Raw genomic sequence first — 24,176 nt, 5'->3', positions numbered from 1 at the left:
CCAACTTTTAACTCATGCTTCCTAGCAACCTGCATAAAACACGCCCTACATACGCACCCATAGAGAACAACAGGGTAACATAGAACACGCTGCGGTCTTTTTTACATATTATATGCAATGAATTTAACCAAGTGTAAACGGATCAATGAAAATCAATGTCATTTCTTTGACGCCATTCACCGTGCATTATGGGCACGTAATATGCCAGTAAATTACACTTGTGTGAGCCCGGCCTTGCAGTCTCATATGCGTGGTCCACGTTTTGTACCACATATGATCCGTATGAAACAAAAGGAGCTACAATATTGGGAAAAAAAAAAACTATACAAGGCAGATGTGTAACAGCCATGTACATAGCATCAGTATCTCCACCAGCTGTATTATAGGCACGCCGTCGATGTAATGTGTGCCCATTAGGCACTGTATTCTTTGGAAGCAATGCTTCCTGGGTCGAGTATCTCAACATGTAATGGAGCGGAGTTCATGCAAAAAAAAAAATCTCTAAAATTGTAGAATTGTATGTAGCCCATATTGTAGAGGGGTACAACACAGCCTTGTAAGTGATATGGGTATAAGGCTTTCCTGTGAATAAGGGCAGTGGGAGAAGCACAAGGCAATGTGTGCATTATGTGGATGGGATACTCCGTTACAGACAAAGGCAACAATACTGTTCCTGAACGACTGCATTTCGCTGCACCAACATACACAACCCAACAACCAATGTAAAAACAGTCTTTATTAAAGTTTCAGTGCCGTACAATCAAAAAAATATACCAAATTAGCAAACAGCTTGCACATACTGCCACACCGCGATCCACCATCTCAGGGCGATAGTGTCTTATGGGGACACGGTCACCACAGAACAGCGCCACTAACTCATTTATGGTGCACTTTGGTGAGGTGACTGAGCCAGGGGATGCACTTTAAAAAAAAATGTTTTAACTTAATCTCCCGGTGTCCACCGATGAAGCCAATGCATGGTCAGAAAATGTGACTTTTGTGCGCACCCTCCCATGTAATGGAAACAAAATGAGGAGCCTAATATGAACATAAAATATATATATATATTAATAGAAAACATTTAAAATGGGTTTTCCGGCACTAAACTATTGATGGCCCATCTTCAGGATAGTGGTTTGTGATCCCCACCGATCGCAGTGATGCCACGTGACCCGACAGCAGCTAAGCCACACTCCAGAGTGCCACTGTCACTTCAATCAGATGATCATCAGGGATCTCAAACAACGGACCCCCCCCCATGATCAACTATTGATGACCCATCCTGAGGGCGGGTCATCAATAGTTTAGTGCTGGCAAACCCCTTTAAAATACACACAAACACAAAAGACAATTGAAGGATCCCAATAACCAGTTCAGACTACAGAGCATTAGCCACACCCCACATATCACAGAGGTCCATTGTGGATCACTATAGTACATACATAAAAAGTGCAAGTATTATAATTGTTCTCCTGAGGAAGAAGGCATGAAACGTATATTGGGGTGCAGAACTATTAATGGCTATATAGGTTTCATATATTACCCATTAAGCACTTGGGGCATCTTGTGGGATTCTATACACTTGTGTGTACTCGTACTATAGTGATGTGATATGGCTAATACCCTATAGCACAGGTGTTAAACACAAGGCCCGCCGCCTCATTTTCTGTGGCCCGCGGGCTGTGCACAAAGTTCCCTCACCTCCGTGCTGCTGTCAGTAGGTGATCTTCTATCGGCTTGTCTAGTGCAGACAGTAATAGAGGAATGCCGATAGCACACTGACAATGACAGAGGAGGGGGGAAGAAACCTGCAGAGAACATGATCTCTGCAGCGAGGAGAGCGACGCTTAGAAGGAGCAGCTGCAGAGTGAGAGCTTAGTCAGCACTGAACTCCTCTCACCCGTACACCCTCTGTTCATGGCTGCAGGCCTGGGGAGACATCAGGGGCCGAGGTATGCAGGAGGGCCCCAAGAAGAGAGCAGCCGGTATACATGCCAGTGGGACCACATTGGATGCAGGTAAGTATTAAAAATGTGTATAAAAATACAGAAGTGTCCTTGCGTGCACACATATATATATATATATATAATTACAGTTGAGCGAACATACTCTGCCGAGCTTGATGCTCGTTTAAGTATTAGCTTACTCAATGGTGCTCGTTACTCAAACGAGCATCAAGCCACGTTTGACCCCGACCCAGTTTTTGTCTCCTCCCCGAGAGAGACACAGACAGAGACAGAAAGTGAGAGAGAAAGAAAGAAACCTAGGGGAAAAAAAAAAAAAAACAAAGCTCGGGACCCGGCGTCCCACATACAAAAATGCTCAAGTCTCCCATTGTAGTCAATGGGGTTTGTTACTCGAGTAGAGCTCTCGAATTTTACAAGAAGCTCGACTCGAATAACGCGGACTCGAGCATTTGGGTGCTCGCTCATCTCTAATAAATAAATATATATCACCTGTGAATGAGTATATATATATATATATATATATATATAAAAATATAGTGTGCGCCTGTGCTATATGTGCGTAATAGTGTGCGCCTGTCCAATAATGAAATTAAAATTTTTTATATATATATATTATATATATATATATTAGTGTGCATCTCAGTGGCCGCCATGGGGGACCTTATTACCAATCGGGCCACTGTGGGATTCACTTTTACTATACTGTCTTACAATTAACAATTAGAATCGGCCCTTTGAAGGCAGCCATAAGGCTGATGTGGCCCTCGGTGAAAATGAGTTGGACACCCCTGCCCTATAGTGTGCACTAGTTATTGAGATCCTACAATTGTCTTTTTTGGTATAAATGTATATATCTATTAAAATATATATTTTATGGTAGTATTAGCCCCAATGTCCACGGGCGGACCGGATTAGCAGGTCATCCACGTGGAAGATCCACAAATTAAGTCGCCCATAAGGATCCATGGGCGTCCGCAACTGAAGTAAAACATGCAGGATTTGATTAGTGGACCTTTTGGCCCGGAAACATCGCAGCATGTGGATCTCACACAGTCAGTGGAAGCCTCCGATCCGCAGCCTGTCCGGAATTCAATTGTGGACGGGCTGCAGATTTAGCACATTTTAGTCATTTGGCTTATATAGTTAACGCGACCCTCTAGCCTTGGACAAACAAAGATGGCCGACACTACATAATGCTTTGATTGGCCCATGGCCCTTTGATTGGCCCATGTGATCAGCATGAAGTGTCTTAGACTACCAATACGTACCAACGCACAATGTGCATCAGATAGTCAAAGACGCGGTGCGGCCATCTTTGTTGGTCCAAGACCGGAGGGTCACTTTAAAGTGTCTCTGTGCTCCAACATGGCAGACAAGACGTTGTAGTGTTTTAAAGGAATTTGCTATTGTGCGACATGGGCGTCCGCAAATGAAATAAAACATGCAGGATTTGATTTGTGGACCTTTTGGTTCAGAAACATCGCAGCATGTGGATCTCACACAGTCAATGGAAGCCTCCGATCCGCAGCCTGTCCGGAATTCAATAGCGGACGGGCCGCAGATTTTGCTGGAAAGCAGGTGTTTAAGGGGAACAAAAAAAGAAAAACCACTGCGCATGAGTGGCCGGCGCTTGCGAACACATCCGCAGAGAAGAAAATGAAGACCCACAGGGTCCTCAGGCAGGGTCAGATTTTGCTGTGGGCTCCCGCATGCGGAAGCTGGTCCGCCTGTGGACATGAGGCCTTGGGCTCCTTGTTTTGATCATGCATTTTGGAGTTACTGCATAGTTACTATACAATTATGGGGGAGAGCATACTACATAGTCATTGGGCCTATTTACTAATACGGTCTAAAAGCTAGGGCAAACTATACACAGTCCTACATCTGGTGCATTATAAGACTACGTTTACACCACATATTAGGGGGCTTACTTTACACCAAAAAATGAGCCAAAAAGTTGGCACAATTTAGGACTTTCAGAAAGTGTCTAAAAATGTGGCACAAGCATGTCAGACGTTTCTGGCATAATTTATGCCAGGAAATAGTTGTATTCTGAATAGTAAATAAGCCACAAAATGCCTAGCCCACTATTTCGGTTGCCTGTTTTTGTTTTCTATCTTGTTCCCCCACAGAAGTCTGAGAGGCGCAAATTTGGAGATTGTGGATGAACTTCACTGGAGGACACCCAGGATTCAGGGAGAGGGCGTGTATTTAAAAAAAGAACACACATCCCCTGCTCCCCGAACACCACCATAAACGATGCTTATAAAGTTACGATGCTGTTCTGGGCTGACGGGGTCCCTTTAAAGGTATCCAAGATTAGAAAAACATGACTGGCGTCTTTGAAAAACCCAACTGGTGTTCCCATAGTGCCATTTTTGTAAGAAAGCTGACACATTTCTCAAATTCTGGACGGCCCTTTTAAGAAATTTTAGTTGCATTTAGGGTTAAACGTAGGATGCAGAAAACTCCCGTCGTGCCATTATACATACAAGAGATGGAGAGGGGGGCGGCGCTGCATGAGCCATACAACACACTGCAAAGTCATTTTGGTTATCACGTTCCACAGCATTTCATGTGCCGTTCCTGCTCACCTCTTCCGAAAGTCTATTGTGGTGGCGGTTAACTGTAGGGAATGGTGATGTGTTTGTAATAGCCCTACAGCCCTCTGGGGGCGCCCTATCACAAGAGGTGCAGCACCCTCTGCTTTAACTGATGTGGGCATTGTGAGTTGTGGACCGTGTGCTAACAGGAAGTTTTGGTTGTTCACTAATTAAGGCTAGATCCCACAATCTACAGCTCTGCAGACGGTGTAAACCGTAGTACACACTTAGCACATCTTAGTCATTTGGCTTATATAGTTAACGCGACCCTCCGACCCTGGACAAACAAAGATGGCCGACACTACATAATGCTTTGATTGGCCAGTTCTGCCCATGTGATCAGCATGAAGTGTCTTAGACTACCACTACGTACCAACGCACAGTGTGCATCAGGTAGTCAAAGAAGAGGCGCGGCCATCTTTGTTGGTCCAAGACCAGAGGGTCGCTTTAAAGTGTCTCTGTGCTCCAACATGGCAGACAAGACGGTGTAGTGTTTTAAAGGAATTTGCTATTGTGCGACAGGATGAGATCTACTAAAGCAGCTGACTACATGGAAAAATCGATAGAAAAACCGACCAATTTAGGAAATATTTTCTTGACTTCTCTTGTACAGGTTGTGAGGTCTGACATTTACGCTGGCACAAACAGAGCTCAGCGGATAATATGTCCCTCTTGCCTTACGATGGCAGGACTAGTTTCATCCCCGGGACCTGAAGGTCACTTTAACTGCATGGAGATGAGTTGCAACACGGGACAGGGCCTATAAACACACAAAGCCTTTTTTTTCTAAAGCTGGACAACCCCTTTAACTCCCCAACAGTCACATTAAAGGGAATAAACCTCCCTGTAGATATATTCAGCACATTAATCAGTTGCCTCAAGTCCAGTTTTAACCCCTTCGTAGCAGAACTAATTTTAGACTTGAGAACCAATAAACAGTTTTACCTTTTGTGTTCCAGCATTCATAACTTTTATATTATTTTCATCAGTGTTGCAGTACAAGACTGTCTTTTGCGTGACGAGTTCTAGTTTTTATAGGGACCAATTTCGGTTACATATAAACGTCATCAATAACTTATTTAGATATTCAAGAATTTTTTTTTTTTGCAGGGTGATGAGGGACAAAAAAAAAAAAAAAAAAAGAAAAAAGCTTTTTTCAAAATTGGTTTTAGGGATTTTTACGGTGTTCATCATGTGGTATAAATCTTACGGTAACTTTATTCTATGTGTCATCGCGATTATAACAACACCCGATTTACATAGTAGTTTTTGATATGTTTGACTACTTCATTTTAAGCACCACAGTCCACAATTGCAGCATTTTTTATTTTTCAGGTGACAAGAGCTGTACAAGGGCTTGTTTTTTTGCAGGATGACTTGTAGTTTTTATTGCTACCACTTTGATGTTTGACTTATTGATTACTTTTTATTCCTGTTTTGAAGAAGCAGGAAAACTGCTATTTTAGGATTTTTTTGATGGACTACCATACTGGATAAATAACATAATATTGTATAGCGCCAGAAGTTACGTATGCGGGGACTAAAAGGTAATTTTTTCCATATTTAAAGCATTGTGTAAGGGGGGAAAAAAATTATACATAATTTTTCTAATTATACAAAATTGTTTAGATCCTACGGTTAGTGGGGTTAAAAATCGTAGAGGAATAATGAGAAGATTAGCAAGAGGTCAAAGAGAAAATATCTTCTATGATTGATAAAGGGGGTAATTACATGAAAATGTCCATGTTACCCCTCCCTTGGGACAGAGGGAGAGGAAGGAAAGTGGTAGATCTTCTGTGCTGCTCCCTGTCCGCTGCACCTCCCTCTGTACACACACTGAAATGACAGCTGTAAATTCAGTGTTACCGACCCCACTTCAAATGGCTGTAGCTTCAGTTCTATTAGCGTGAGCATGCTTTTGGTGTCATGTTAAAGCAAAGCAAAAAAAAAAAAGTCATAATGGAGCTACAGCTCTCTGAGGTTGAAAGAGCCCTGTTTGCCAGAAACCATAATGTATTTTTCCTATAGAACAAGCAGAGCTCCTCCAAAACTGTAGGAGGCTCAAAGAGTGTGAAGATGCAATAAAAGCATAAAAAGCTTCCCGATTTCAGAAAAGCAATTCCTAGTGCTAAATAAAAATTAAAGACATTTCCAAATCCAGGTCAGAACCTCATATAAAGTACATAAAAGAGCAATCCTAGCGACCAGACATCACTACTGATATGTGGAGTCAACCTGTAGTAACTGTGCAGACAGACATGATACATACTCACATATACGCTGTATGGGTCCTTCCACAGCTAGGCAATCAATAGACCACATCCAACCCATCTGACAACGCAATTAACAACTTAATCAGAAGATAAAAAATAGATTATATATAGATACAGTAATATAGCCATCATTTAACAGATGCAAAACCCGCTCTTAGTCCATTGTCTGTCCGTCCACTGATCACACGCAGCAGGTCATCGTGGGTTATCCAGTCACAAAAAGGTAAGACAAGTGCATGGCGCACAGTGAGAGCCATCCCCGCTGCCTGCCCCCTAGAGGGCAAGTACCAGGAACCAGGGGAAGACGACAGCACGAGGAGTATGTCACCTTTAATAAGCTGAGGGGAGATAGATTTATATAGTAATATATATATATATAGAACCCAAAATACTTCCACAGAAGAAAGGTACAAGTAATATAAAGGACGGAGTCTGTACAGGGCATCATTAGCTCCGGAGGGCAGCGAGCCGGGATTGCATGGCTTCCAAGTCCTCCTCCTCCTCTTCTTCGTCGGACACAGCAGCTGTGGCTCCCCTCACTTCGGGCTCTGGTAAGGCATCTGTGACTTTGCTGGGAGCTTTGCCCAAGGCGCCTAGAAAACACACCAACATTAACTGCAGTACAGATACTATGAAGACAGTCCACCATAGCAGAGCGTCCTTCAGAAGGTCTCATCTGGTGGTTTTTGTTAAAGGGAATGTGTCATCAGAAAATGACCGGTTGTAGACATCGAGGTTTTATGCTAAAAGAACTGATATTAAAAAAATAATAATCCAACGTCACTACCTATATTTAGAAGAATTAATAAAAAATGATATAAATCTATACGTATATACTATGTTTTAGTTACTACCATTTCCCAGGTTGGGAATCTTGAGTTCTGTTTTTGGGGGGAGAATAAATAAAAGGGTATATGTAATTACAGAGGACGGGAGGAGAACAAGAGTTCTGACTATTGAACTTTACAGAGCACCGCTGATATCCCTTCCTATGCAGGTCTGTATTGTAGAAGAATACCCAATAAAGGTTTCTTTAATAAAAATTATATATATATAGCGCTATCACAGGAGCAGAAAAGAAAAAAAGGACAAGACACAAGAACACTGTTACACAATTTGAGCTATACAAGCTTGTGTGGCTCCAATCGTGTAAGAGCGTTCATGTGTGTTTTTTTTCTGCTCCTGTGAGGTTTTTAATCAAGATACAATAAAAGTATTTGACATAGCTGGAGAGTGCTGGCCGATTCTTTGTGTTCCTGTTGCACCAATAGTGAAGTGTTCCTTCCTCCTCCTTAAAGGGGTTGTCTCGCGGCAGCAAGTGGGGTTATACACTTCTGTATGGCCATATTAACGCACTTTGTAATATACATCGTGCATTAAATATTGGCCATACAGAAGTTATACACTTACCCCCTCCGTTGCTGGCGTCCCCGTCTCCATGGTGCCGACTAACGCTGTCTTCTCCTTCCATTAGACGCGCTTACGCTGTCCAGTCTTCTGCTGTGTTGAATGGGGTCGCTCCGGCGTGCTCGCGCCGCACATGTCTTCTGCGCATGCGCAGACCCGTTCTCCGGCGCGAGCACGCCGGAGCCGCTCCATTCAACAGAGCAGAAGACCGCACAGCGCAAGCGCGTCTAATGGAAGGAGAAGGCAGCTTTAGTCGGCGCCATGGAGACGGGGACGCCAGCACCGGAACAGGTAAGTGAATAACTTCTGTATGGCTCATATTTAATGCACGATGTATATTACAAAGTGCATTAATATGGCCATACAGAAGTGTATAACCCCACTTGCTGCCGCGGGACAACCCCTTTAAGCCTGTGGTGCTTGATAATTGGATCTAGTGGTGGTGAGTGGATTGTGCCCATTTGCATTCTGGTGGTCAGAACTTTTTATCATTAAGGTGACACATCAGGTGCAGATTTTACTATGAAGGGGAAATAAGCCAAATTTTGGAGTGATTTGATAAGTTTGGAGCAAGTTGGGACTCCCTCCTTTCGGGTCTATTCAGATGAGCAAATTTAACCTCGGAGTTGTGTCTGTAACATAGTAGGTGAGGCTGAATGAAGACAATGTCCATCTAGTTCAGCCTGTTTCCACCCTCTAGTTGATCCAGAAGAAGGCAAAAACCCCAAAAAGGCAGAAGCCAAATAGCCCATTTGGGGGAAAGTTCCTTCCAGACTTCATAATGGCGATCAGAATAATCCCTGGATCAACCTCTGATAGTTCCTACCTAAATGTAAGACCCGGAACTACAGACCCGCTGGTCACCTAATGTCTATATCCTGTAATATCCTTCCGCTCGAGAAGGAGGTCTAGTCTCCTTCTGAATATCATATCTGACGGGTTCTTTACCTGCTGTGATTTCAAAAAGGATCTTATCGATTTCCATCTCTGCCTCTTCTTCCATCTCATCCTGGTCTTCCATGCCTTCAAACGTATCTTCTAACATCTCTTCTATAATGCCGGCCTGCAGGAAAAAACACAGTTGTATTGTCTTATGAAAGAGCAGCATCAGAGGTGAATAGAGATCAAACTCTCAACGTCTCTTCATAATAAATCACTTATTATTTCCACTGCAGGGTCACAGTATACAGCGACAGCCGTTTCCACCCACAACAAGGGTCTTTTTCAAGCGGATTTGGATCTTATCCCTATAAAGCGTGCATTTAATTCCACTCCATCCACGATTGGACGATTGGTGAGTGCGGCTGACAATCTGGTTTCTCTGTGCACAGTTGTATGGTCTTACAGGTTGCTGATGGCTCTTACTACAAGAGGAGGATTCCAGCAGGCGTCATCAACGAGCGAGGACCTCATCGTCCAATCAAGAGGCAAAACATATGACCTTCAAGGAGCATCTTTTCTGTACAGCCCCTGTTCTGGGGATCTACACTCTGTAAAGTGCCAACTTCACTGACCTGTACAGCAATCTGATGTAGGAAACAACAACACTACCAATATAGGAGCTCCGCTACACCGTTAAGGAAATATCCCATAACAAGCTTGCTGACCATTTTAAATGACCACCAGCAGAATAGGGAGTGCAGCTCTGAAGTATAATACAGGATGTCACCTAGGATCAGTACAGGATAAGTAATGTATGTACACAGTGACTCCACCAGCAGAATAGTGAGTGCAGCTCTGGAGTATAATACTGGATGTAACTCTGGATCAGTACAGGATAAGTAATGTATGTACACAGTGACCCCACCAGCAGAATAGTGAGTGAAGCTCTGAAGTATAATACAGCATGTAACTCAGGATCAGTACAGGATAAATACTGTTCACCGCAACTCCACCTGCAGAATAGTGAGTGCAGCTCTGGAGTATAATACAGATATGACCCAAGGTCAGTACAGTGAACTTAAGTCAATGATATTTTCCTGGTCCAGTTAAGAAGGCGAGGTGACCTCTTTCTTATTATATTGTGTAGCTTTTCTTACCTTCATCATCTCTTTAGAAAGTTCCCTCATGGTGGCTTGGATCTCTGGAATCTTCACTAGATTTTGCATGGCTTTCATGACTTCGGTACTTTTCTGTAGGGAGCCAGAAACTCGGAGTACGGCTAGAACCATATGTTCAAGCAAGAAAGTATAATCAATCAACATGATGAAGGAAGGTGACATTTGTGGCCATTATTACAGTATCACTGCCTCACAAAGCCTTCTCTGGGACTAACAGATGAAGCCTTACGGCTTGCTCTATGTGCCGCACAACACTTTACTGTGACTGCAAGCAGCTGCTGAACGTGGAGCTTCACAGTCTTATCTGACAACTACAAGATATGTAAGATACTGCACAACCCCTATACTATAAAGGAAGGGGGGACAACTGTTCATCTGACCGCTAGGCGACTAATGGCTATGGGGCCCCTATTATTTACACTGTGGGCAGCTGGCTTAACAAGCCTTTGTTCTGAGAATCAGTGGGGGTCTCAGCAGTCACATCCCACAGATTAGGAAGCGATAAAGTACACTGAATGCCACTTTGATAGAACTGCAGGAATCCAACACCTTATGGAAGCTATGCCATGATGAAGTCAGTCCGTGGGAAGATCGGCCCCTGCGGACAGGAAGCTTCATGCAGTTTCCATAAATTAGATGGTGGTGCTGACAGAAGGGGTCATCGATTTATACTGCTTGCGCCAAATTCTGACCTCCCATCAGCACGGTGCAACAGAAATCTGGATTCATCTGACCAGGAGAGGTTTTTCCCCTGATCAGCGATACAAGTTTTATACTCTTTAGCCTCCTAGACTCTCCATTTCTGCTTCTCTTAGACACAATGGCGCTGGAACTGGTCCTCTACGGTTCTAGTCCATCCATGCTAACGAACGGTGAGCTGTGCATTTGGACACATCAGTTGGGGCACCAGCGTTGTATTCGGCTACTCTTGACTGCTCATCAGAATGATTCTTGACATCCTCTTTTGACCCATTTTGTCAACGGGTTCTTTACATCCACAGGATCCCCATTTGGTGGATGTTTCCCAATGATCACACCATTCTCTAAACTCTCCCCACACCATTAACCCCAAAAGGCTGGCAGCGTAGGACCTTGGCCCTGGCTAGTCTAGCCCCGCTGACCGGTCCTTGTTGGAAGTCGATCAGATTGCTGGATTGTCCTTTTCTAGTCTGGAGTCACACTGAAGCTGATCCACAAAAAACAAAACAAAAAAAAAAAACACAAAAAACTTGTCACTTGATTTAATGCTGCACTCCGGGGTCACGGGGAGAATTTCCATACAGGAAAGTTTCATGAAAAGGCAAAAAACGTGGCCATTCAGTGTAGATTTGATTTCCACCGTTACAGGTTACACAGAAACTATTGCGCCAAACTACAATTTTACCAAAAACAGCAAATCTGGGCACATACAAAGAAAGTGAAGTTTGTTGGTTTAGAGTATCAGGATTTAAGCCTACAGTTTGGCAGGACTATTAGTGTAGTATGTCCCCAAACCCCCAACATTCCCCCAGTGCTGCCGGCAGCCACTTACCCAGCTGGTTCTTCATGCTCATAAGCACGGAGTTCATGTGGGCCTTGGAGGCGTACAGCTTGTTGACCGCCCGCTTTGACTGCACCACTTCCTTGGCCAATATAACACATGCCTCCCGGTTGCCTTTCTTAGCCGTGTCCTTTATGGATCGTTTCACTTTCTCCTGCTCTCTCTGGATATCTGCAATAGGAACAAGCGTCATATTAATCCCCACAGTACCAATAAATTCGCTAAATAACGAAATTTTCATGATGGATCACACACGCCACGCCGCGCCCGCCACCTCTGCCCGGATCACACACACGCCGCGCCCCCCACCTCTGCCCGGATCACACACACGCCGCGCCCCCCACCTCTGCCCGGATCACACACACGCCGCGCCCCCCACCTCTGCCCGGATCACACACACGCCGCGCCCGCCACCTCTGCCCGGATCACACACACGCCGCGCCCGCCACCTCTGCCCGGATCACACACACGCCGCGCCCGCCACCTCTGCCCGGATCACACACACGCCGCGCCCGCCACCTCTGCCCGGATCACACACACGCCGCGCCCGCCACCTCTGCCCGGATCACACACACGCCGCGCCCGCCACCTCTGCCCGGCTCACACACACGCCGCGCCCCCCACCTCTGCCCGGATCACACACACGCCGCGCCCCCCACCTCTGCCCGGATCACACACACGCCGCGCCCCCCACCTCTGCCCGGATCACACACACGCCGCGCCCCCCACCTCTGCCCGGATCACACACACGCCGCGCCCCCCACCTCTGCCCGGATCACACACACGCCGCGCCCCCCACCTCTGCCCGGATCACACACACGCCGCGCCCCCCACCTCTGCCCGGATCACACACACGCCGCGCCCCCCACCTCTGCCCGGATCACACACACGCCGCGCCCCCCACCTCTGCCCGGATCACACACACGCCGCGCCCCTCACCTCTGCACCATTTAATATCACCCCGCTGCATTGAAAATAGAAGCAGCAATTTTACCGAACCTCTTAATATTCTTTATGCCAGCAAGAATTAGAGGACCGATGGCAGAGAGTGTGACGGCAGGATCAGATGCCAAGGTACACATAAGCATCCAAAGACCCAGCGGTCGTGTCACATGACTGCGGCCCCCATTACTGCTTTGCAATTGTTCACACATCCTCCTTCCAGCTGTGGGGGTTTCAGATTGAACTACTGACTGAAGACACTTTACGACCAAGTCACACAACGTTGGATGGTGAAGGCTCCCAAACACATTACAGTCGATGATGTCTAGGCCCCATTTCATGGAGCTTCCCTCAGGTATGTAAGTGACTTCTGGACTATTCAGCGGGGGCTCCACTGCCCAACTCATCCGAGACTCTCTCCCCCCTTCAAATGCCAACCTCGCCCCCAGGCCATCGAGCGATGCCTAGAGCTCAGGGAAACTGGAGACGTCATGCATCCTTGGAGGACTGTGCTGGCGCCTCAAGAAATACGCCGCAACAGTCATTCATCTCCCAGACTGAGCGACGTCACTGTGCAAGCGTCAGGACAGACGTGGGCCACCGGGGGCAGTCCGTCAGTGACACACAGCGCCTCCAGGTCCCCGGAGCTGCAGGCATGGTTAGGGTTTGGATGGGGGAGCGAGTCGTGGACAAGTGGGGCCAGGGAACTACAATCAGTCACACATCGTGCGGGAAGCAAAAATAAAAACGGATTTTCAGCACGGAGGAAGATAAGAAAAGCAGCGCCGGATTCATCAGTCAGCAGCGCATTATATGTAAAGAGAAGCTGGATATGCAAGACGTCCCTTAAGGAACAAGACAAGAATACAGGATGCCCTTAATGTCAAAGCCCCCAAAAATAAATAAAAATATAATAAGCCATCATGTAGGTGGTCTCCACTGCCCACTGTAAACCAATTGTCAGCGTGGGCACTGGATGGGTAGTGGAGACTGCCCATGATACAACTGACTGGCACTGGGCTTCTGTGGTAATCCTACTGACCCACAGAGTAAAGTTATGTCATTTTTGGCGCCAGTGAGTGAACCCGTGTGTGCCGATCGCATTAGAAACGTGTAAAAAAAAAACAAAAAACCGTGTTTTGATATTTTGTGGCCGGCGCCCTAAGGTTACATTTATTTAGATGATTTTGTAATACTTTGTTTCTTGTAGGAGTCGCTGAGCTGATGTTCCTCTCGGTGCTACATTATATAGTACCATTGGAAGATACAACCCGTCCCACCAGAAACCATCAGATAGCTTAGTTAATGGAAAAAATACAATTATGAATTTTTGAGAAAAAAAAAAAAAAAAAAAAAGGTTAAAGGTTCTGCTGCTGCCGGGTCTTGCAGGGTCCGGGCCTTCATGGGTCTTGGTATCCTTCGCAGCACAAGGGGGTCCTACAGAGTATTAGGCATACACCATATACAAGACATGCACACTGGCGCCAGCACACACTTTACTTCCGATTCCTTATGTATACCATGATAACACAAGTTACTGACCTCTAGTGGCCACAGACTGCAGCTACTGATGTCCGACAGCCTTCTATGTCATGTTCAGAGAAAGCAAACAGCTGAGCGGAGAGAAGCGTCTATTTATAGAGACCCCCTTATCTCAGGGGCCCGCACACAGCGAGAGTGGGGGCAAGAAGCGGTTCAGGTTACGGGGGGCAGAAACTAAACGCTCAGACCAGCTAGAACCACAACTCAGACGTCCATTTAACTCCATAAGAGTCCACTGCCGAATGCATTATGTGACCATAGGGGTCCATACGGTTGGGTACTAACCCCATGATACCAGATCGGGTGGCCTTACAGACCTGCATGTGTGTTCACCCCGCTGCATTCTGCCGGGTATTGACCAAGAACACGGACAGATCTGCGTCAGGGAAGCCGCTGCGGCCATCTTTGTTCCTCCCCTATACCTTTATTGGTCACTATGCACACTGAGGCTCCCCGTATACTATACTGTCCACGGGGTTTATTTCCACATAATCAGCACTTTCTTTCCAAGAAAAGTGTGGAAAAAAAAAAGCCGCCAACCCCACAATGGTTTTTTTGTACTTCTTTATCTACATTTTCTCTTTCTTTTTGCCCTTTACGCTATCTTTGCTGTCTTTTTACCCTTTCAGAAGGCATCCAGTAAGGTGATAAGCTGGTTACCGCCTCTCTTGGACCCCCCTAGCCGATTATACCAAAAGAAGCCACAGCCTGCCGGGTATTTTCTGAGCCGCAGCCGATGCAAGTGAAATGTAGTGTTATATGGTGGCCGTCCATACCGACAGCTGAGCGTATAATACAAGTACAAGTGGGGTCTGCTGGAAGGGCGAGGCTCTTATAGAGGGGCTTGCTGCTCCAGCTCATGGGGGCCCTCCTGAGGAAATCCATATACCCCAATATGGACAGGGTAGTCTTAACCCGCCCCGTCGTTGGGTCAGCAGGACTGGCTGATGTTGTAGCCTCCGCTCTGCTGACTTTAATGGGGGTTCGTTTGTTGCTAATCTCCCCCTGTACCGGGTCCTGTTAGATTCAGCTACTCTGAAGTTGGCAGACTCCACTGCTCACTGGCATCACCCTAGTCAATAGGGCCACCACAAGAAGACCACGAGGGAAGATCGGCGATACTGGCAAAGAGGACTGAAGGTTGGTTAGATTAGAGCTTTATTGGCAGCACGTTGCTGATCCGGGTTGGCGCCTTCCTCAGGCCAATTACAGACAGTATATAGGTCCGTTAAAGGACGTCTGTCTCTGCATGTGCGTCTGAACTATTTATTATTTTCAATGGAGGTTCCCATCTTGAGATATCGCTGCTGAAGTTCCTTCTGCACCGTATGCTAACTAGCGGTGGCCCATCCAATGGGCGGTCCACCTCTGCAAGCAGTCCGGGGTCTTCAGCTCAAACATCCCCCCTGCTTTGCTTAATGCTGACTTTAGAGATGTCTGCACCGCACCGAGGGATCTGGAGCGGCACGACGACTCCCTCTCACGCAGGGATGACATCACACGATGCCTCAGTGCGGCGCAGATGGTGGCAAGCAGGACGCCCGGGCAGCTCATTCAGCAGGGAAACGGGTGTGTGCCAGTTAGAGAGGCAGGGGATCGCTCGGAAATACATGTTAGACGCCCCTGCAGAGCTAGAGGTCAGAGCGGTACATCTACGTTCCCCTCTGCTCCCTTGGTGTCCTCCTTCTGGTTGCTCACAGACCTGCCACCATGTTGGTCAACAGAAGGGCTGCCGCGGTGTTACGCCATCTACATGGCGCCGCCAGGGAAGACACTGCTCATTCAGCGCCAATTATCACAAGTGGAGTTTGGGGCCTTCGGAGCAAGGGGTTTTTTAAATTTTCATTGCAGATATAAAGTCAATAAAAAACGAGGGGAGAAAAAAAATGTATCGGACACCAAAGTCGTGACCCACCTCGTATCTGCCGGTCAATCACTCGCATCTCCTTCCGGATTTTGAGCGCCCATTCATTTACCTATAAAAGGAAGGAGAAGCGTTAGATGTGCGCCATCAGTATAACGCGAGTCCTGCGGTGCCACTTCTGCTGCACTAAACAGGTTGGGGGTGAGCGCCGGCGGCACTAGGGGACCTGAAACAACAGATCTCAGCAACAGAGGATCTGCTGCGTCTGCACAGAACTGGCCGGCCTCACATCCGCCGCGTCACCAACATGCAACGGCTGTCAGGTGCAATACAAACTGGAAGAGGTCTTCTATCGGAGGTCAATTCACATATGAAGAAGTCACCTTTACTTGTCCGACACTTTATATAAAGGGGTAGCCCAGGATTTTTGAACTGATGACTTATCCCTCTGGTAGGTCATCAGTAGTTGATGGATGGGGCTCTGCCGCTTGGGACCCCCCCGGCTGACCACCCGGCCCGCTGCACTATCATCAGTGGGCATGGCCGGCTTCACTGCCACTAATATCAGTGGGAGCGCTTATGGTATGTACTGTACCACCACCGGCACGAGGGGGCGCCACGTACTGTACCACCACCGGCACGAGGGGGGCGCCACGTACTGTACCACCGGCACGAGGGGGGCGCCACGTACTGTACCACCACCGGCACGAGGGGGCGCCACGTACTGTACCACCACCGGCACGAGGGGGCGCCACATACTGTACCACCACCGGCACGAGGGGGGCGCCACGTACTGTACCACCACCGGCACGAGGGGGGCGCCACGTACTGTACCACCACCGGCACGAGGGGGGCGCCACGTACTGTACCACCACCGGCACGAGGGGGGCGCCACGTACTGTACCACCACCGGCACGAGGGGGCGCCATGTACTGTACCACCACCGGAACGACGGGGCGCTGTGCTATATACTACATTCATAGTACCGTCTCCTGCCTCCAACTGTAAAAGCACCACCACCAGCAGAAGAGGGTGTCGCATACCGTTCCACCACAAGGGGGCGCCGCATACTATATACATAGCACCCTCTCCTGCCTCTGACCCTAAAAGTACTGCACAGGCACCAGAGGGCGCTGCGTACCGCACGGTTATAACCAGTAGCTAGCGTTACATAACATACTGACACAGGAAGGAGAGGGATATACACACATTATAAGCCCGGCACATAAGAACAGCCGGTAATCACTACAGCACATCTACACCGCGCAGGCTACCACACACCCCGTCCGTCCCGGCTCTGCCGTCACTCACCAGGTCCTTCGGCGGCCTCTCCTGGGTTTTGCCGAACAACCCCATAGCTACCCGACAACTATAACACTTAGCTGGAGCCTCCCCACAGCACTTCCGGTGTCAAGAACTTCCGCCCGACACTTCACACCTCCTGACACTTCCGCCCTTAGTGTGACGTCAGACGTTGTGCGCAGTTGGCGTCCGTACGCTGGTGACGTGGGCGCTTAGGTCTGGGAGGAGGAGGCTGGTCACTAACCTGCTGCTCTGCTATAAGATATGTGTACTATTAGTATATATGACATATGGGCTGTAAGAGGCTGTTAGTCAAATAATTGTGTTGCCTAGTAACATGTAAACAAAAATAATACTTATGAATAAAATTGGATGGACACATAAACTTAATGGGGGATTCTGGGCTTTTTTTTCACTGGTGACCTATCCAGTAGTTGATGATGGGGGTTTTGCCGCTAGCCCACAGTCCATCAGCTAATTGTCCTGCCCGCGGTCAGTGGCAGGACCTGCATCATGACAGGAAGCCGGGGTAGCGCCAGCTTCACTGGCAGTGAAATTAATGGTAGTGCCACCCTGCCCAGGACACGACATGATGTGCTGACTGCGGAAGTATCCAGCCAACGTGTCCCTCTCATTGACTTCAACGGGAGTGAAACCGATGCTGCCTCGGCTTCCTCTACTGACAGTGGGCAGGACGATCATTGATGGTCCCGAGTAGTGGACCCCTTTAAATTTTGCGGCAGTGCACATGCTTGACCACTGCTCTGTTCCCTTTTACGGGACATATCCCTCACTCCCATAGAAGCAGTGGCCGTGTACTTGCCATGGGGCGCGTTGCATGCACCGTTCTTGTGAATGCTGGGGCCCCAGCGGTCACACTGCCAATGAGACATTTACGTAAAACTGTCTTTAGTGGGAAAACCTATTTTTTAAAAAGCCATCCATAAACATAAACCACACCCAGCTGACCGGCTTTTGGACGGAAGGAAGGGCGATGTACGCAGAGCTTTTTCTTCGGTGTTTTGAGCAGGTTCTGCGATGGAACCTCCAGTCGGAGGTTGAGATGCAGCTGTGAGACCGGCTTTAGAGTTTTTCCTCTTTCTGCTCAGTTTTTGGAGGATGTAAAACTTAAATAAAATATCATTTTTTTTTCTTATTGACTTCACTTCACTTCTGTTTTACTTCAGTTTTTTGACTGGCACAAAGGCCGGTTTCACCTCTGCGTCGGATCCTCCGGTTGGAGGTTCTGTTGTAGGATCCGGCTCAAAATCCCGGAAGAAAAAGCGCTGGGAGGACCCCATTATCGTTAATGGGGTCCGTTCTGCACTGTTCAGTTATGTCTAGAGATGAAGCCGTTCGACTGCGGGGATTCCCCTTTCCTACTCCCCGTACGGAGCAGGAAAACAAAATCCCTACTACAGATGTGAAACCACCCAGAGACGCACTCTGCTACGTCTTTGTTCCAGTCTAAAAAACGGAAGAAAATAGATGTAATTGAAGCCGACTGAAAGCCTTCAGCTTTTTTGAAAACCCATTGAAATCAATAGGGGAGAAAAACTGATCAGTTCATTTCACTTTTGAATTCTCTAAAAACGGAGCAGAGAGACGGAACCCCTGAACTTAGCCCTAACCAGGTGTGAAACCACCGCATACAGACAGGCGGGGTACGGGGAAGGGGTGTCAGCCCCGTTGTAGCACCCTATGACTTTCAGGCATCCTCCACCAGAAATGATGAGTAAATCGGTTCAATACTCGAAGGGATCGGTAGCCTCGTCAGGCCGGTGTGTCTACTAAGCTGCACAGCGGACAGAAGCCTTGGACAACACAGATGTGGTTGAGTCACACTTCGAAGCTCTTCTGAAAAGAACTTCTTTTTCTTTTACGGCATTTCTACCAGCGAATCATTTTAAAGAATATCTGATGCATGAATTCGTTAATCTTATTAGCAAGCGAATCTCTATCACCAAACGTAGGAACGCCCTAAGCCATGGAGACTTCTCATTCTCTCCTAGCAACTCGATTCAGGCGACCAAAAATAACAGTTCCTCCCTCCGATTGCTTCTGCAAGTCTCTGCAAAATCCTGAAGGAATGATGTATTATAAAACACCTTCATATATTGATACAGTGCATGCAAATTAGGCAGCACTTCTAATCAGGCGTATTCCAAATCCTAAAGAGAAGCCCATGGAAAACCGGCAGTAGGAAACGGCAGGCATAGAGCATGCTGTGTTTTGAACAAAAATTCCCTAAGCCCCATAGAAAACAAAAACTGCAAAAAAAAAAAAACACAAAAAACTCTGCATGGTAGTGACATGTAAACAGACGACAAATGGCCACTCACCTTCCCAACCGGCACCAATGACTACTCTCACTGGCCTCCTTCCCCGACTACGCCGATGTCTGCGCAGCCTATCCCAGAGTCTTGCTTTCTAGTATCGCTGGTGACATCCCAGTTTTTGCTGAAGGTCACTCAAGGTCTTTCCACATTACTGAAGCAGCGTCCCAGAGCCCCTAGGTGGTAGTTTAACATAATATGACAATTTTTTTGTGTTGAGGCTTATGATGACTCATATCACACCGAATTCTGAGCACTAGGGGTTGTATGTAGAGATGAGCGACCGTGCTCGCTAAGGCAAATTACTCGAGCGAGTATTGCCATTTGCGAGTACATGCCCGCTGGTGGCAAAAGATTCGGGGTTCGGCGGGGGTGAGCAGTGAGTTGCAGGAGTGAGCATGGGGGGAGAGAGAGAGAGATCTCCCCCACACTCTCCCCCGCCGGCTCCCTAATCTTTTGGCACGAGGGAGCATGTACTCGAAAATGGCAACACTCTCTCGAGTAATTTTCCTTAGCGAGTACGCTCGCTCATCCCTAGTTGTATGTCAATCTGAATGGCTGCGCTTTCTAGGGTGCTCACCTTCGGTTGTAGTGAGTAATGGAGTTGTTGGTTTGAATCCTGCTTCAGACAGCCTGGTTTTTCTTAACCCCTTAATGACACGGCCTGTTTTGGCACTAAGGACGTTGCAATTTTTGGGAAATATTCATCTCCACTTTTCAAAAGCCATAATTTTTTTATTTTTCCATCGACATGGCCATATTAGCACACGATGATACATTTAGGGCATGTCGTTTTTCCACGCAAAGAAAAGTGTCTGACAGTAAGTAAAACACCTCAAATGTGGCGCAATGTGCACCACAATACGGTAAATGTTCAATGGTAAATCTACCCTGTTGTGGGAAGGGACAGCACACGGGCATCATAGTTGGAGGATTAGAGCACCGGTCTGGTAAACCAGGGGGTGTGATTCACTCTTCACAGACTCCCTAGTTTGTGGTCTAGTCCTCATGAGGCCCAACAGGTCATGTTTTCAGGATATCCTGTAGAGAGAATAGTTGTGCAGTTTCTGAGTCACCAACAATAATGACATCACACGTGCAACACTAAGAAAATCCTGAAAACGTGACCTGTTGGGTCGTGAAAACCAAAGTTTGGGAGACATTGGTCTAGGTTGATGTGAACATCTTGCTTCTAATGTTCCTAAATAGTTTTTCCGGATAGACAAAAAAAAAGTAGCACTTTCAAGACTTCCTTTTTTCAATCCTCTGAACTCTACGCCAACAACAAAAAGGTGGAAGTGGCAAACCAGTGGATATGAAAAGTATATTTATTCTTAAACACAGCAACATCTTTTAATAAGACGTACACAGACGCACTGTACATACCGGTCCCGGGTTCTTGCTCTTCAGATAGGGACACAAACTCCCATTACAGTGACTGATGAGGTTTAGAGGCCAATATCATACGGTTATTATGAAGATGCTAGTTCAGCTTCCAGACTTCTATACTTAGGTCTGTAGCTTGTTTAGGTGAATAAACAGAGTAGTGATAATTATAGTATCCTCCCAGCAGGCAGAGATGGTACTAGCGTCTAGTAGCTCATGTGATGTTGTGGTACAGCCTCATGGGATTACTAGCACAGAATTGTAAAAGAAAAATCATGGTCATAGCTCAGCATCAGACAGGAGGAGGTGGCTACAATTTACATAGATGTCCAGAGCATGACAGGCAATTAGGTGAGGGGTGTAGAGATGGAAAAATAGGGTTACGCTGCAGTGGCCCCTTATTGAAGCATATTCAGTGTATGAATGAAACATCCTACAACTTCCTAACATACTTTAGATTTTAATTTCTCACCACTTTGAAGATATCTTATTCACTGACTGAGGTCTCGGTCAGGCGGGCGTTTTTTTGCGCGATTTGCGCATGCGATCCGCGCATATATAGACCCAATGCTTCGCAATGGGATCAGTCACGTCCGCTTTTTAGCAGAACGCGCCTATCTGCGTTTCGTTATGTTTTATATATGCGCTATTGAATGACAGCTGAGAGCTGCCTCTGATTGGTCCCTGCGCTCAGCCAATCAGAGGCAGCACTCATTCACCCATTCATGAATGGGTGAGTGCTGCCTCTGATTGGTGAGGCCTGTGACCAATCAGAGGCAGCCCATTCAACAGGCGGGGATTTTAAATCCCCGCCTGCTGAATACTACACAGAGCAGTTCAGGAGAACTGCCGGCCGGACCCGGCTGAACTCCGGCTGCAGGAAAAAGGTGAGTATACTTTTTTTTTTTTTTTTTTTTTACACATTTTAGGATGGTTTTCAGGGAAGGGCTTATATTTTTAAGCCCTTCCCGAAAATTCATCCCGCGCTTGCCGGCAGCCCATTGCTTTCAATGGAGCCGGCTGGATTGCCGGCTCCATTGAATTCAATGGGCGAACATCGTTCTCCTCTGTCACAGCTGTGCCACAGCTGTGGCAGAGGATAGCGGGCAGCGCTGGGCCGTTTAGCCGAAAACGCTGCTAGCTGCAGATTTTTCGGCGAATCGTCGGCCCCGGTCACGCGATGTGCGGATGCGCATCCGTCATGCGATCCACAAATCGCGTGAAAAACCGCCCGTCTGACCGAGGCCTGAAAATGAAAACTTGTTCGCATTCAAAGTTAACTTTTCACAGCTAGTCCTGCACTCGGCTGAGAAACTGCTGCAATTGTATCCTGTCTAGGCAATGCTCTGTGAGCTAAATACATTAGAAATAGATGCCCAATGCCTCTCTGGTAGTTTGCTACAATGTATCAGTCTGGAGTCAAAGCTCTTATATCCAGTCTAGGCAATGTGAACTAACTGCAGGATGGGCATGACGTCATGTTCTCCTTCACAGATGTTATGATTAGTACGAATTTGCCTACAGTATCATCTTCTCCCTAACAAATTTGTTGTTGGAGCAGTTACTATGCAACTGTCCCACAGCTGATCACCTTGCTACGGCTTAGTCTCATTTGGAGAGGAGTTTCTGGGTGTTTAGCCTCTGTGCAAATATTCCTGGCTTCTGCTGTGTGTTGGGGGGTATAGTGTAAGCAGTGTGCTTTTAAATCCAGTATTTCTTCTTTGCTTGTTTCTATATAGAAGCTTTGCTTTGCTTGTATCTATAGTTATTACTAGTCAAATTCTTGTTTCTTAGCCTTGTAGTTCTCCATTAGGCCCTTTGCCTGTTGGTATGTGCCTTGTCTTGCTTCATAGTTCAGCTTTGGTTTTCTTGTCTTAGTGTCCTCTCATTGTTCAGGGCCAGTGCTTCAGATAGAGTTTCCATTAGACATATCTTTACTGATACTTCGGCACAGTAGCAGGTGTTAGGGGCAGGAGAAGATATAGGAAAGCTAGATCAGAATTTGCTTCTTTATCTAATACTGCAATCATTCGATTACCACCACCATTTTGTTCCTGTCTTGTTGATTACCTATTCCTGCATATTTTTTTGGTTACCTACTAGTGTTGAGACATGCTTCATCTTATTACTCATTTAACTGTTGAGGAGTTTCATAATTAGAGCTACTGTAAATGCTGGTGGTATCTGCGTAATAACAGACACAGTTAGTACCCAAGAAAGGCATAGACTGCTTGCTAGAGATGGGTTGCACCTTACAAAAACAGGTAAGCAGATATTTGGTTGGTGCCTTGCTTCACTCATTAGGAGAGCTTTAACCCCTTGAGGGGCACGCCCGGAAATTTTCCGGGATGAGCTCCACTGCCGATAGTGATATAGCCCGGAAGATTTCAGGCTATGTATCACTATGGGAGCTGCAGAGCACAATACCACAAGCTGTGGCATTGTGCTCTGCCTGCAAAGACCCAGAGAGAACAAAGCAAGGGCTTTGAAAAACCAGCAGAAGATATTGCCGATTTGCCGGCAATCTCCTGCTTCTAAGTCTCCTGCTTTGTTTACAGGTTGCCATAGAGACCATCGGCTTGTCAGAAGCAAGCCGATGGTCTCTGTGGCAGGGAGAGCTGGTGCTTAGCTGTCAGAGGACAGATAGGTACCAGCGCTTACAGCAGAGATCAGAGAAAACCTCCGATCTCTGCTGTGTTAACCCTTTACATGCGGCAGTCTATGTGACTGCAGCATGTAAAGGGCTGTCACTGCAGCATGTAAAAGGCTGTCACCATCGGACCCCCGCAATGTGATCAGGGGTCCTGATGGGTCCCTGTGGAAGTCCCCTAAAGGGACAAAAAAAATTAAAAAAAAAAAAGTAAAAAAATTATAAAAAACACTTGTCTCCCTTTACTTTGTAAAAAATCAAAAATACAATCACACATGTGGTATCCATGCGTCGTAATGACCCA

At 46.8% G+C, this 24,176-nt stretch overlaps 1 protein-coding gene across 2 annotated transcripts in view; it reads right to left on the bottom strand.

The window, feature by feature from the left end:
• Nucleotides 1–718: 718 nt before the first annotated feature.
• The window catches only part of LOC136572430 (charged multivesicular body protein 3), a 43,193-nt gene continuing 19,735 nt past the window's right edge, over nt 719–24,176 (bottom strand). Inside the window, exons 1-6 of one of the 2 annotated variants that reach the window (XM_066572974.1) lie at nt 17,510–17,640; nt 16,250–16,310; nt 11,842–12,021; nt 10,290–10,411; nt 9,199–9,313; nt 719–7,436 (exon numbers count right to left, since the gene is read on the bottom strand). In XM_066572974.1, coding sequence (XP_066429071.1) covers nt 7,291–7,436; nt 9,199–9,313; nt 10,290–10,411; nt 11,842–12,021; nt 16,250–16,310; nt 17,510–17,554 — 669 coding nt within the window. In that variant the 5' untranslated portion in view covers nt 17,555–17,640 and the 3' untranslated portion in view covers nt 719–7,290. Of the gene's footprint in view, nt 7,437–9,198; nt 9,314–10,289; nt 10,412–11,841; nt 12,022–16,249; nt 16,311–17,509; nt 17,641–24,176 lie in introns of those variants that run through there. The other variant, XM_066572975.1, reaches the window with a different exon arrangement.

Source organism: Eleutherodactylus coqui, chromosome 7 (genome assembly GCF_035609145.1).
Source record: "Eleutherodactylus coqui strain aEleCoq1 chromosome 7, aEleCoq1.hap1, whole genome shotgun sequence".
NCBI classification, from domain to species: domain Eukaryota; kingdom Metazoa; phylum Chordata; class Amphibia; order Anura; family Eleutherodactylidae; genus Eleutherodactylus; species Eleutherodactylus coqui.
The sequence above is the reverse complement of the archived record's forward strand: the minus strand, read 5'-3'. Positions and strand labels throughout refer to the sequence as shown.